The sequence below is a fragment of the Arachis hypogaea genome, chromosome 18 (genome assembly GCF_003086295.3).
Source record: "Arachis hypogaea cultivar Tifrunner chromosome 18, arahy.Tifrunner.gnm2.J5K5, whole genome shotgun sequence".
NCBI classification, from domain to species: Eukaryota; Viridiplantae; Streptophyta; class Magnoliopsida; order Fabales; family Fabaceae; genus Arachis; species Arachis hypogaea.
Window position 1 is genome coordinate 28,645,684 of NC_092053.1, and position 13,794 is coordinate 28,659,477.

At 32.8% G+C, this 13,794-nt stretch overlaps 1 protein-coding gene across 1 annotated transcript; it reads left to right on the top strand.

The window, feature by feature from the left end:
- Positions 1 to 3,095: 3,095 nt before the first annotated feature.
- On the top strand, positions 3,096 to 7,289 carry LOC112772720 (TPR repeat-containing thioredoxin TTL1). The gene is made up of 7 exons (XM_025817718.3): positions 3,096 to 4,810; positions 4,883 to 5,078; positions 5,178 to 5,362; positions 5,453 to 5,786; positions 5,869 to 6,073; positions 6,141 to 6,247; positions 6,360 to 7,289. Exons 1-7 carry the CDS (start codon positions 3,858 to 3,860, stop codon positions 6,510 to 6,512), a joined length of 2,133 nt encoding a protein of 710 aa, XP_025673503.1. The 5' UTR covers positions 3,096 to 3,857; the 3' UTR covers positions 6,513 to 7,289.
- The last annotated feature ends 6,505 nt before the right edge of the window (positions 7,290 to 13,794 follow it).

Below are 13,794 nucleotides of genomic sequence, written 5' to 3' on the forward strand. Positions count from 1 at the left end.
TTAACTGCGTAGCTGGACGCCACTCTTACTATTTGGGATTTGGGTTCCCCTGAATGGCCCAGCTGGCACACTCTTCCTCCTGCACATGACCCAGCTACTTCTGTTCATCACATAACCACTTAAAACCCCATTTTGCCCCTACACACTCACCCCCCAAACTTATCAAATCTATCTAAATTTCTATTTTTACAAGACTTCAATTAATTTTTAATGTGTTAATTAATTGAAATAAATAGTTATTCAACATCAAAGTCAAGCATCAAACAATAAGAAATGATATTAGGGATTTTTTTCAAGAATACAATTGGATAAAAAATAAAAGTTGTAACTAACTTGTTGAAAAAATATACATTACACATGATATTTTTATTCTCTTTATTTTTTTCTGTTATAAAAAAACTAAGTTTTACTTTTAATTAAAAAACACTATTTATCAAGCATGATCTTGATATTACTGACGGCACATTATAGTTTCTAAATAGAATTTTGTTTTAATTTCTATTTAATAACTATATTATTTGTATATAAAAATTTAATTAGCAAATTAATCATTCTTATAGAATAATATTAAAATAAAAAATATAAATTAAAAATAAGTTAAATATATATATATACATAAATATAATAAATATAAGATAATTAATTTTTAGTGTTCATATCATTTTTTTTTATAATTTAATTATCTCTTATAGATTTTTGTATGCAATAATAAGGAGGAAAAATATTGTTTTAAGAATGTTAAATTTAGACCTAAAGAAAATCACTTTTTGAATTTTACCTCTCAGTAGAGCGTATCTAAAGCATAGGGTATTACGGTCAATTACCGTTGGCGTGTACAATAAAACCTCTGACTCAGTGGGGTTAAGCTGCTTTCTTTGTTTGCGTAAGAAAGTGAAAAATCTGGAGAGTTCAGGAATCTAGGAACACCATAACACAATACTGGCAACAATGTAGAAATGAAATATAGCACTCAAATAAATATAACCACATAAATTAAAATTGAACAATGTTACGAAATAGTTTCGATCCTTTTTCTTTCATTTTATTTATTTTATTAATTGTCCTGAGCATAATTTGGAGGAACAGAATATAACTGATAAAATAAATAAAAAAATACTGTGAAAAATGAAAAGAGGGCAAGGTTTGTATAGGAACACAGAGTAATGGAGGTGTGGTTGTGGGCCCCACTGGTGGTCTCAAGTGAGATGTGTGTGAGTGATGTTGAATTCATGGTGATGGGGTTTTTGGAGGGTTGCTAAATGCTTCTGAATAATGCTTGATGCTACATGGATATCCCTTTAGTTATGCATAGTAGGTTGGTGTTTAAGACACAAATAAATAATGAATCTTTTTTCTTATTTTTTAGTGTAATTAGAGAGGGATCATGGGATGAGAGATTGTTCTTTTGTTAAAATGGAAATATATTTGTTTTAAAATGGGCTATTAAATCTCAATTAGTCTTATACTACTATTTGAGTTAAGTCAAATTACTATATATGAAGTACTTGCATTTAATGCCTAATTGTAATCAAACAAAATTATTGAATTGGTGCTAAATTAAATAATTGATTTTTTTATGTCTCTATTTAAAGTTTATTTTCACATCTTCACAATAATAAAATTTAAATTTTAGAAGATCTAAATTCTGGTATATGTATTATCAAATTTATTTTTAATATATATTTTATAATTTAACATATATTCTGTACAGATAATTACTAATTTGGTAATTAATTTATATATATATATATATAAGCATGATTAAAAAATAAGGAGAATTGAGAAATAAATAACTAAAACCCATGCATCTATTTTCCCAATATTAGTTATACAATTAATATCAATATTATAATTTATTCTTTCACGTACTATTTGAATATTTATGCAAACTAAAAAAAGAATGTAATTAGATAATATTGTTATATTATATTAAAGTTAAAAGCATTTTTATACAATAATCTCACTTAAAAATATCAATCTTAGAAGAGACATGAACGAACTTATTTGCTGGCTGGTGCTGCTAAATGTAAAGGGTTGATTTTGATATGTTTGTAGGGTCCCCACGGGCCATTCTCTGTTTGCCACGTGGGTATTGGCTGGAGATGTAGATGGATGAGTGTGAGAATGCAATGCCATTGGTAGAAGGGGTTATTAATTATTAATTGGTTGGACACACTCCTTAGTTTTAACACAAAACACAAACGCAAAATTAATAATAATAAGAAGAAGATAAGGGCTTCTAATTCCTTCACCTCCCCCACCAAACAATACATTGCATTCATGTTAAATTGTTAATCCATCCACACAAAAGAGGGAGAAAAAATAAAGAAAGAAAGAAAAAAGAAAAGGTTTTTGCACTAATTTAGGGGCAAATCACGCGGGGTTATTGGGTGATTTACTTGGCACTTGCATTGGATCTTGGGGGGCCTTAATTACACATTTATTGCATTCGAACTCATGGATTAGGCAATTTAATAGTGGGAGGTTTTAATGTAAGATTTGGTGTATGGGTTTCGTAGGTTGTCCAATACTTGATCTATTCTTAAATAATTGTCTGTTTGAGCAAAATGATATCATTATTTTGAAATTAATTAGAAAAAGTAAAATTCTTAAGTTAACAAAATCCATCCATCTAAAACCTAAAAATCACTTTTGTTTGTGTCAAAACTCTGAGTGACCATGTGACTTTACACTGCATATAACACCACTTGTTCTTACTTTTCTAGCATGCATTTAATTTGCACCGTTTTATTGACACCGCATTTTGCAAGATTGAAGGCTCTTGAATTGAATTGAATCCATTTCTTTCTCTCCATGACATTCAAAGTTGTGATGGGAAACTTATGTGGCTTTTAAATCCCATAATTAAGAAATTTTGCACTTTTAGGAGATACAAGGGAATTAGAGGCTGCGATTCCTTTATTATGGATTTTCATGAGTTTGGGAAATTAATGAGTACCATTTTGAGATGAAATATAAAAACCTACCCTTTATGAGTTTGCATGTGAAAAAGAAAATTTCATTGTAGAAATCGCACGAGGTTATCACCTGCTATAAATTCCGCTATTTATCCCAAAATTAAAAAATAAAGAAAAGGAGAAAACTTATCTACTTTTGTGAGAGTTACAAAAATTGGTGACAAGTGGCAAGTGAAATTGGAAAATTTTGGCTGCATGGATGTGAGGAGAGAATTTAGAGAGAGTGATTTTCACTGTTTACCATGCGAGAGTGGGTGACATCTGTCCAAGCCAAAAAAAAAAATGAAAACAAAAAATCGAAATATAATTATAATAATAAGAAAAGAGAAAGAAAAGAAGTAAAAACCTTGTCTCGTGAAGCAGCAGGTGAAGGAAGAAGGGGAAAGAGAGGAAAAAAGAAAAAAGAAAAAAAGAAAAAAACACAAAACCTGGTTCTTTTTTCTCTCTTCTTCTTCTTTCTCTTCTCTTCTCATTCTTCTTCTTCTTCCTCTCTCTCTCTCTTTCTCTCATCACTGCGATGCTAATTTCTTTTTCACTCTCTCTCACTAGAAAAAAAGAGAAAAATCAGAAATATAGTTTTTATTTTTTCTCTCTCTAGCTAGGACACTTCACATTCATTCTTTGCTTGCTCCTTTTATATCACGAGATCCCCATCTCTTTCTCTCTTTCCTTTCTTTCTCCTTCTTCACATTCATGTCTTCTTCTTGTTCTTGTTCCAGGCCTCTGAAACTCGTGCTTCTTCACTCTCTGTAGCTTCTTCATTTTCGCACATTGCAGTTTGAGAGAGAGAGAGAGAGAGTGGAAAGAGGGGAAAAGAGAGGTTCGAGAAAGTTCCAACTTTGAGGCCATATTCAGAAACCATTCAGCTCGCCCTTCACAATGTCGCATCCGGGGAAGCCCGTTACCGAGTTGGATTCGGTCACTGACCGATTCCGTGACTCACTGAGTTGCGAGGCCGCCAGTCGAGACGCTAACAAGCCAGATTTCCGCGAACTCGATCTGGGCTCGCCAGTATCGCCGCTTCGTACGGCTCACCACGCAGTCGGCGCTGCTGGAAACGGAGGACCCGCCGCCAGTAGCAGCTCAAGCTCATCCGGATCCTTCTCGGGTCGAACCAACCCGGTTTCCAGAAGATCCGATTCGGGACACACCAACAGCAACGGCAACAACAACCACTCTGGCGAGCTTTCTGGTTCAAGTGAGAACAGCCCAACCGCAACCGGCGGCGGGAACACTCGGATCCTGAAACCGGGTCAAGCGAGATCTGATTCAATCTATTCAGGTCAGAACGGAGGCTCCTCCTCCTCTTCCTCCTCAGCCGTAAATTCGCCGCCGCTGAACGTCCTCCCCACCGGAAACATCTGTCCCTCCGGTAGGATCTTGAAGACAGGCATGGCGGCGAATCGGAGCTCGAGGAGCGACGTTTTGGGCTCCGGCATGGGGAATTACGGCCACGGAAGCATAATTCGCGGCGGCGGAAAGAGCGGCAGCAGCACGCCTGATTCGCCAGGGATCCCAAGCGTGCGGTCGAGCAGCGGCATTGGCGGCGAAGGCAATGTGGCGAAGAGGGGAGCGACGCAGGGTTCGGATCCGGAGGAGCTGAAGAGAGCTGGGAATGAGCATTACAAGAGGGGCCACTTCGCCGAGGCATTAGGGTTATATGATCGGGCAATTGCGCTTTCTCCGGCAAGTGCCGCCTACCGGAGCAACCGTGCCGCGGCCCTTACGGGTCTTGGGAGGCTAGGTGAGGCTGTGAGGGAGTGTGAAGAGGCTGTGAGGTTGGATCCTAATTATGGCAGGGCTCATCATCGCTTGGCATCTCTTTTCTTAAGGTGTGATTGCTGTGTTATTTGTTAGGATGTTGAGGTTGTTAGATTTGCACTAATTGTGTTGTGGAATTGCAGGTTGGGGCAAGTTGAGAATGCAAGGAAGCACCTTTGTTACCCTGGGATGCATCTGGATCCGTGTGAGATGCACAAGTTGCAATTGGTTGAAAAGCATATTGCCAAATGCGGAGATGTAAGGAGGATTAGGGATTGGGAAAGTGTTGTTAGAGAAGTTGATGCTGCTATTGCTGCTGGAGCTGATTCTTCTCCTCAGGTACACTCTTTCTTAAGTTTTCTTTTCTTTTGTTTAGCTTTTCATGTCATCTGTTGTTTTGTTCAAAATGTCTGAACTGGTTGGAAATTGAATTTACAGCTCTTTATGTGTAGAGCAGAAGCACTGTTGAAGTTACACCAAATTGACGATGCAGAATCAATTTCGATACATGTACCCAAATCGGAGCCACTTACTATTTCCTCTTCTCAAGCTAAATTTTTTGGAATGCTTTCTGAAGCTTATGTGTATTTCGTCAGAGCTCAGATTGAGATGGCATTGGGAAGGTGAGTTTCTTCAACTTCAACATGAAAATGTCGCCTTGGATATGGTTTATTCTGTTTGGAGAGTGAAAACGGATGATGGATGTATTGCAGGTTTGAGAATGCAGTTAAAGCAGCCGAGAAAGCCAGTCAAATGGACCCCCGGAACGTTGAAGTTGCTGTTTTGGTCAACAATGTGAGGATGGTGGCGAGAGCTCGAGTGCGTGGCAATGATCTTTTCAAATCAGAAAGGTTTACCGAAGCTTGCTCCGCATATGGAGATGGTTTGAGGCTTGATCCTTCAAATTCGGTTCTATATTGCAACAGAGCAGCTTGTTGGTTTAAGCTTGGGCAATGGGAAAGATCAATTGAAGACTCCAATCATGCTTTGAAAATCCAACCTAACTACACTAAAGCTCTTCTTCGAAGGGCCGCATCAAACAGTAAGGTAAACCAGATTCTTATTCTTTATGATGCTCTATTTTTTCTCATTGAAGCTTTGCCATTTCATTTCTTAATGTTGAATGCAGCTTGAAAGGTGGGAAGAGGCAGTCAAGGACTATGAGGTCTTGCGGAAAGAACTTCCAAATAACAATGAAGTTGCCGAAGCTCTTTTCCACGCACAAGTTGCATTGAAAAAATCTCGTGGGGAAGAAGTATATAATTTAAAATTCGGCGGTGAAGTGGAACAGGTGTCGGGTCTTGAGCAGTTTAGAGCTGCAATAACTTTACCAGGTACACTTCAAATTGAATACTCCTCGATACTTATCAAGTTTCCTCATATCATCTATATATTTTTCAGGTGTTTCTGTTGTCCATTTTGAAATTGCATCTAACTCGCAATGCAAGCAAATATCGCCCTTTGTGGATACACTATGTGGTCGATATCCATCCATCAACTTCCTCAAGGTATCATGAGTGATGAGCTCTATCTCTTGACATATCAATGGTGCTTTTCGCTTTACTCCTTATGAGAGATTCCTAATGCATGCAATTTTTCATTTTTGTGGTTGATCAAAAGGTGGATATTCAAGAAAACCCAACCGTTGCAACTGCCGAGAATGTTAGGATCGTACCGACCTTCAAGATATACAAAAACGGCAGCCGAGTGAAGGAAATCGTGTGCCCCAGTCGCGATATGTTGGAACATTCCGTGAGGCATTACAGTTTTTAGAATTCATGACTTTGCACTTGCTTCCCCTATTGCTTCTGCATTTCCTATGTTCTTGCTACTGCCCAAAACCTCCGTTCAAACTCTCCGGTCCCAACTACGGTTCTTCCAGTCTCTTTGATCCCATCATAAAAGCGATCTCCCGATACCTGTGACATAGTCGATAAAACCAAGATAATAATATCTCTTTAGCAGTCAAATGCCATTGGAACCCAGAGATATAGTCTTAGTAGTACCCTTTTGGAGTTCTTATTTATTCATTCATTCCCCATTGCTCTTTGGTTCCATGCTCCTCCCAAATTCCCTTGGTCAATTTTCTTTCTTTTTTACTAGGTCAGCACTTCTTGTATCCTCAGTTTCTTTAAGGTAAAAAAAAATGGAAAAAAAAAAAGAAAAAAAAAGGAAGAAGAGGATTTTATGTCTGTACAATTGATTTAATTATCATTTTTAAATTACCTTCTAAGATAGACATATATATATATAGACACAATATATATAGACACAAGGGAGGGTGAGGGTGAGGGTGGTATTGCTGTTTAGAGGGGGGATCTACATGTATATATGTGATAATATATTTTTATATATATACTAAACACCGGAAGCCTTTAGAGGGAGATAGGAAGAGTGGTGGGTGGGCACCTACATGAGTTAGCCAAACGAGGATGAATATGTTGTTATTATTGTTTCTTTTTTCTTTTCTGTTTTTTTCTTTACCATTTTTCCCTTTTTCTTTTCCCTTTCTTAGCCATTTAATCAATAAAAGTTCCCATTTTTTCTGCAGTGTCCTTATATCTCCTTGCTTTTCTAGTTGATACATATATGCTTCCTCTAATCTTAAATAACTGTCTAATTGGTACACTGAGAAAACCAATGTGTATCTCGGCACAATTAATTTATGGGTTTTGCTAACTTGTGTCCTAAACGCATAGGTTAAGCATATCATAAAAAAATATTTTATAAAAATTAATGCAAAATTTTTTTTTTATGTTTTTAATGGATTGAATATATTAAAAGCATTAAAAAGTTTCTATTATTATATTATTATATTTTTAAAAATGTATCTTTAGGGTACAAGTTTAGGTAAATACTTAATTTATAAGTAGACAGTTATTTAAGAAGAGGAAGAAGGAGTGATTGGAGTGATTATTGTGTGCTGAGAAAGAATTGTGATTTCATGCAATGAGGTTGGAAAAAGGGTGATGGGTGACTTTGTCTTGGGATTGGAAATTTGAGTTAGGTTTATAACATTTATGTTGATGGCATTTTTATGTTTTTTGACACCTAAAGCCCAAAGGGACATGTGTTTTTAAATGAAGGTTGGTTATGTTTCATATAGTGGGGTGGAGTGAACTTGGGAGGAGGGGTGGTTGATACAATTCACAACTCTTTTATTATCCTTCTAGTGGTGGACCACTAAATCACATTTGACATAACCTTGTTTGTTTAAGCTAAAATGATGCTTGAAAAGGGTTAATGTTGTAAAATTAAATGTTGTGATTAAGGGGAGTGCCCTTTGTGACAAGGGGGTGTGTTCCTTTTATCGTTCACATGTGTGCATTTAAGAAGGGTGCTCCCTTTCAAAGAAGGGACACTTGAAAACCTAACCCTAAAAAGAGTCCAAAAGGGTCTCGTTGGTCGGTGTTTGATGTGCAGCTGTTTGAATCTCTCAATTGCTTAACTCAATAACTGTGTTGTTATTGTAATGCGTGAAGGCAGCTCACCATAAAATGGTGGGACCCTTCATAAGTCCAAGGCCACATGGTGGTAAATTGTAGGTGTGATGTGTCCAATTCTTCACAATTAAAACCTCTTTTAATGATGCTTTAGAGGTACCCTTGCCTCCAATTTTCAATGTCTAAGGTTAAAACCTAAAACTTTTGCTTCTTAGGCGCATAAGTATTTTCTTGCCCATTGCATTTTTTAGTTCGGCAAGTTGAAAAACGAATTCACCGCATATTGGAGTTTTTATTTAAGAGTCTATTGTTAATCTATGAGTTGTACATAAGGTGAGCTTTGAATTCTCCTCTTGTTGGAACAAAGCTTTATTTAAAAGTGTCAATGAATTGTTGAATAAATAATGTGATTCGAATTTTTTATGTTTGTTTAATTGCACAAGTGAGCTGATTATTCGACAATAGTGTATTAATTTGATGTGTCATGATATTCCTCGTAACAAATAAATATATAAAAATAAGAGTTAAGTGTGAGAAGAGAACTTTTTAAATAAGAGGGAATTTACCGTTTTCTTTTATTGAATTGGGGTTTGGAATTTGGAAAATAATGAGGTATTGAAGTGTTCCAATGTCGTGGACAATTGTATGTATATATCTCCACAGTGAAGAAGTGTGTGTCGGTGTGCCCAACTGTCAAAACCACCAGCATTCACTTTGGGCCATCACGTGGGCCACACGTGCCCTGTAAAGGGAAATTTTATAGGACACAAAGCAAGATGAAAAGGACTCGCCCTAAACCCATAAATGAAAGTAGAACCCCCTTCAAGGAAGTAAATAATAACGAAAATGGTGTGGGGGTGTCTTTGTTTTCTTTCATGGATGGTGATTTATCTTATTTATTCATGATAAAAATTTACTCAGTTATCATATTGATATTTACATACCGACATTCATTAAATTATAATAAAGTAATAAAATTTTAGATAAATGTTAATATATAAATGAATCAATATTTCAAAACTATAGTTACTAATAAATATCCTGATAAACCATGGCATCCAGGTCCTACAAGTAAGAATTCGACTATGTTTAAGTCTCATTAAAGGAGGTAAGGATCCATAATTAAGGACAAAAGGATTTATCACATTAACTAATTTAAAGTTTGGTTTGGTAAAATTATTTTGAAAAGCATTTATATTTTTGCACAAGTAGTATTTACTTTGTATTTAATAAATAAAAAGGATCATGTACTTATATTTAGGATTTTTGAAAAGTTAAGGTAATTTTAAGAATATCTACAAAAATATTTTTTTAAAGTTAGCTTTTGTTTATTAGAATTAGAGAGTCTAATATAATCTATATATTGATAAATATTTAGATTTACTCAATTGAATTATCGACGCCAAATTTTATTTATGATCAATATTTCTTTTCCTATTTATATCTATTATAATCATTTTAAATTTTAAAAAATATTTTTCAAATATAGTTATTGTTACTTGTGTTTATTAAAAAACATTTATAATTTAGTTTACGATACAGATTTTAAAAAAATTATCTTTTAAAAATTAAATTTAATAAACTACTTCTGAGTAATAAAAATTTTACTAAATGAATAAAATACTGCTGGGAAGGTAGGAGTATTATTGGTTATCTTTTTAAAAAGGACAATGATAACTAAAGAATCTGGAGAAATAATAAAATTAAGGGATAAAAAAGAGGATGTGAAAGTTACTGTACCAAAGGTACGGTGTACGACAACATGATGAAAAGGAAAATGGACGTTGTGGCTGAAATTTCAGTTTGGATCCCTTAGTCCACATTTCATACAGTGAGCCAGGGAGTAGTGCCATTTCAATTGCATTGTTTGTATCCATGTCGTTTAGTCAGTTTTGAACAATCTTTAATGGTCATTTTCTTGGTTGGTTAGCTTTTCTTCTTTTTTTTCTTTGGCTCTCTTTCTTCCTTTCTTTATCCTTATGATGCCTTCTAATGCATTATTGCTTGACATGTCTTAGCATTTCCCTAGTTTTAGTGTGTGCTGCATGCCATTATGTGTCTTAACAGAAAACGCATCATGTAATTCTAATGAATTGATATCAGTGGATTACATCAAAGTTGCATTTTCTAAAGGTACGTTTTCAGTTTTTGCCATCATAATGGATTGATTTGATATCTAATCTAATATTGTCAGGTGGACAAATAGGATTGGATACATTTCAAGTGTTTCAAGAACTTAATTGTTCTAGTAAATTTAGTAATTGATTTCAATCATAATATATATAGGCGAGATTAATAACTAAAAATATTGAAATATTTTAATTTTTAAAACACGTAAAATGTTTTTAATAGAATTATTTTTTGTCACCTAAAAAAACTTAGTTTAGTCTATATGATAACATTTAATTGGATGTTATTATATTTTTTTATACTCATTATCAATAGCAATTAAACGCATGTTCAAAAGCGTCCACATAAAACATATGTTGGACTAAAAAAATCAGAAGAAGGTCTAGATGGAAGGATTTTAAAATACAAAATATATATATTAAAAATAACTTAAATAACACATGTATTTATAAATATATGTTAACATATTTGATAATAGATTTTATTTTGATGTGCACGTAACATTTTTTAAAAATAAATTGCCGTGTCCAAATTTAAATTTTGAATTCTCAGCTCAATTGTGACCTAGATGACAAACCGCTTGTTGGAATGATAAGGTTAGGAGGAATCTGAAAAGCAAAGTGATTTGTATAAATAGATTTAGTGAAAAACCACATCCAAATACCAATTGATTTAACTTGTGCTGAAGTTCATGATACTAAAAACTAAAAGAAATAAACAAAGGGTAGTGAAAATATATATGAACTAGGGATTTATTAATAATAATAATGCGAAAATAAATATAATGATTACAATAAAGAAAATTATATGGTACAGATCTAAATCTGTACAGATTTAAAGATTTGTTTACTTAAACCACACTTTTTAAAGCCACACTTTTCACTTAAAACCGTAGCTCTTCACAAAGAAAAACGTCACCTAATGGAAAAAAGTAAATTAGAAGATTTAAGAGAAGAAATAATTAAATTATCAAAATTAATAGATCAAAAATTAATGATTTTAACTAATGTTAATTGTAATGACACCGAATTCTTAAAATCAATACAAAATGATTTTTCTCAAAATCTTTATTTTACTATAAGTTTTATTGAAGGACTTCAAAAACCTGAAAAAACTTATTTTTCACACGGAATTTCTAAGAAATGTTACCATGGAAATGATCCCCCACATCTTTATCATACTTTTAACCCACAATTAAATTCTATAGTAGATATGCTTGAAGAAATATTAGTATCTATAAAATTTCAAAGAAATAAGGAAAAAGAAAATCCTAAAGAAGAAAAATTTCAAAATATAATCAACATAACAGATTTAAAAGTAAAACCACCACTAAAATTATGAATATTGAAGAAAAATTAGAAGAAGTTACAATACTTTTTAAACAATTAAAAATGGCTCAAGAAAATAATATTATGGAACAGGGATTTCAGATATAAGAAGAATTAGTAAATTCTGAAAATATAGAAAATGAAGAACACATCCTAGATTATTCAAGTGACGAAGAACTAGCAATTCCAATACAAGTAAAAAATGAAGCTGGAACATCTAGGGATAATCAATCTCAATTTAAATGGGAAATAGGTTTTGATAATTATACTTTTAAAAAAGGATTTATAAATAAAGATTCAAAATATACAAAAACACCATCAAAATACGTTCCTAAAATCCAGAAAATGGAAGGAGAAAGAATGCTCGATTTAGACTGTAAAAAGAATGAAAAAGAAATTTTCAAAAACTGGTTGAATTCCTTCTTATTAGAAGCCTTTACTAATCCAAAACTTAATGAATTATCTGGAAGAGATATTTGGAATTACATAGAGTTTCATACTAAAGGAGCTATAAGAGATTATATGATGACATCAATAGAAAACCAAATAATAGAAGAATTAGCAACAAAAACAACAGCTTATGATAAGATATTATATATAATGATAATTCTATATAAAGAATTTTTTGGAAAAAATATTATAAATCATAAACAAGAAGTCTATAATAAAGAATATCAAGAAGCAAAAAATCATTTAGCTAACATTCAGATATATGATCTATGTAATGTGGAGTCTTATATATGTGAATATAGAATACATTATTACAAATTAAAAGAAGAAGATAAAAATCATTATCTTAGTATGTATATAACAAAACTTCCATATCCTGCTAATGAATTTATTATGGAAAGATTTATAAGAGAAATAAATAGAGGAACAATTGAAAATAATTTTGGTGGAGCAACCTCTGCAATAAGAGAGGAAATAAAAGAACGTTGTATGCAAGAAGCAACTCAAAAAAGATTTGCAAATATAATTAGAATTTGCTGTCAGGATAATGAAGAGATACCTCAAAAATATGGTCTTAATAAAAATTTTCAAAGAAAATGAAAATATCAATTTAGAAAAAGAAAATACTATCCAAACTGGAGAAAAAAGAGGTATTTTAGAAAAAGAAATAACAATAAAAACAAAAGACAAAAAAGTGATTATTGCCCGAATAAAAAAGAAAATTGTAAGTGTTGGTATTGCTAAGAAGAAGGACACTATGCAAATGAATGTCCGAAAAAAAAGGATAAAAAGGATCTTACTAAACAAATAGAAATTGCTAAGTCCTGTTTCATGGAACCATTAGAAGAATCTGATGATAACTTAGACTATATTTTTGAATATGTCTCGGAAACAGACTCAGAGACTGAGTAATAATGCTACATTTATTACTATAAAAATAACAAAAAAGTTTATAAATGCTTTCATAGATTCTGGAGCAACGCAATGCTTTGCTAGTTCAAACATAAAACTTGATTGGAAAAAATTAAAGAAACCATTAAGAGTTAGAATAGCTGACAAATCAATACATAAAATTAACCAAAAAGCAGAGATGGTTGAAATTTTTATTCAAAATTATAGGTTCATTGTTCCATCTATATATATGTTAGACTCTGGAATGGATTTTATCATAGGAAATAATTTTTTAAAGCTATATCATCCATTCATTCAAGAATTAACATATATAGTTTTAAAAGCACCACACGATTCTTCAATAAATCAAAAATCAAAACGTATAAAAATACCAACTACCACTATAGATAAGATCTTAAAATTTAAAATATTTTCTATATTAGAGACATGTTATTTAAATTTATACTTTCAGATAAATATCCCAAAAAATAGTCTTGAAATAAAGATAGAAGAACTTTTGGATGAAATTTGTGCTGAAAATCCTTTAGATGTTAAAAATACAAATAACGAATTAGTAAGTATTAAATTAAAAGATCCTACAAAAGAGATAAATGTTCCAAATAAAATTTCTTATTCCGCAAGAGATAGAGAAGAGTTTTCATTAGAATGTAGAGATCTTTTGGAAAAAGGAATTATAAGATTAAGTAAAAGTCCTCATGCGGCTCCAGCCTTTTATGTCGAAAACAATAATGAAATTAAAAGGAGAAAACGAAGAATGGTTATTAACTATAAGAAGATGAACGAAGCAACTAT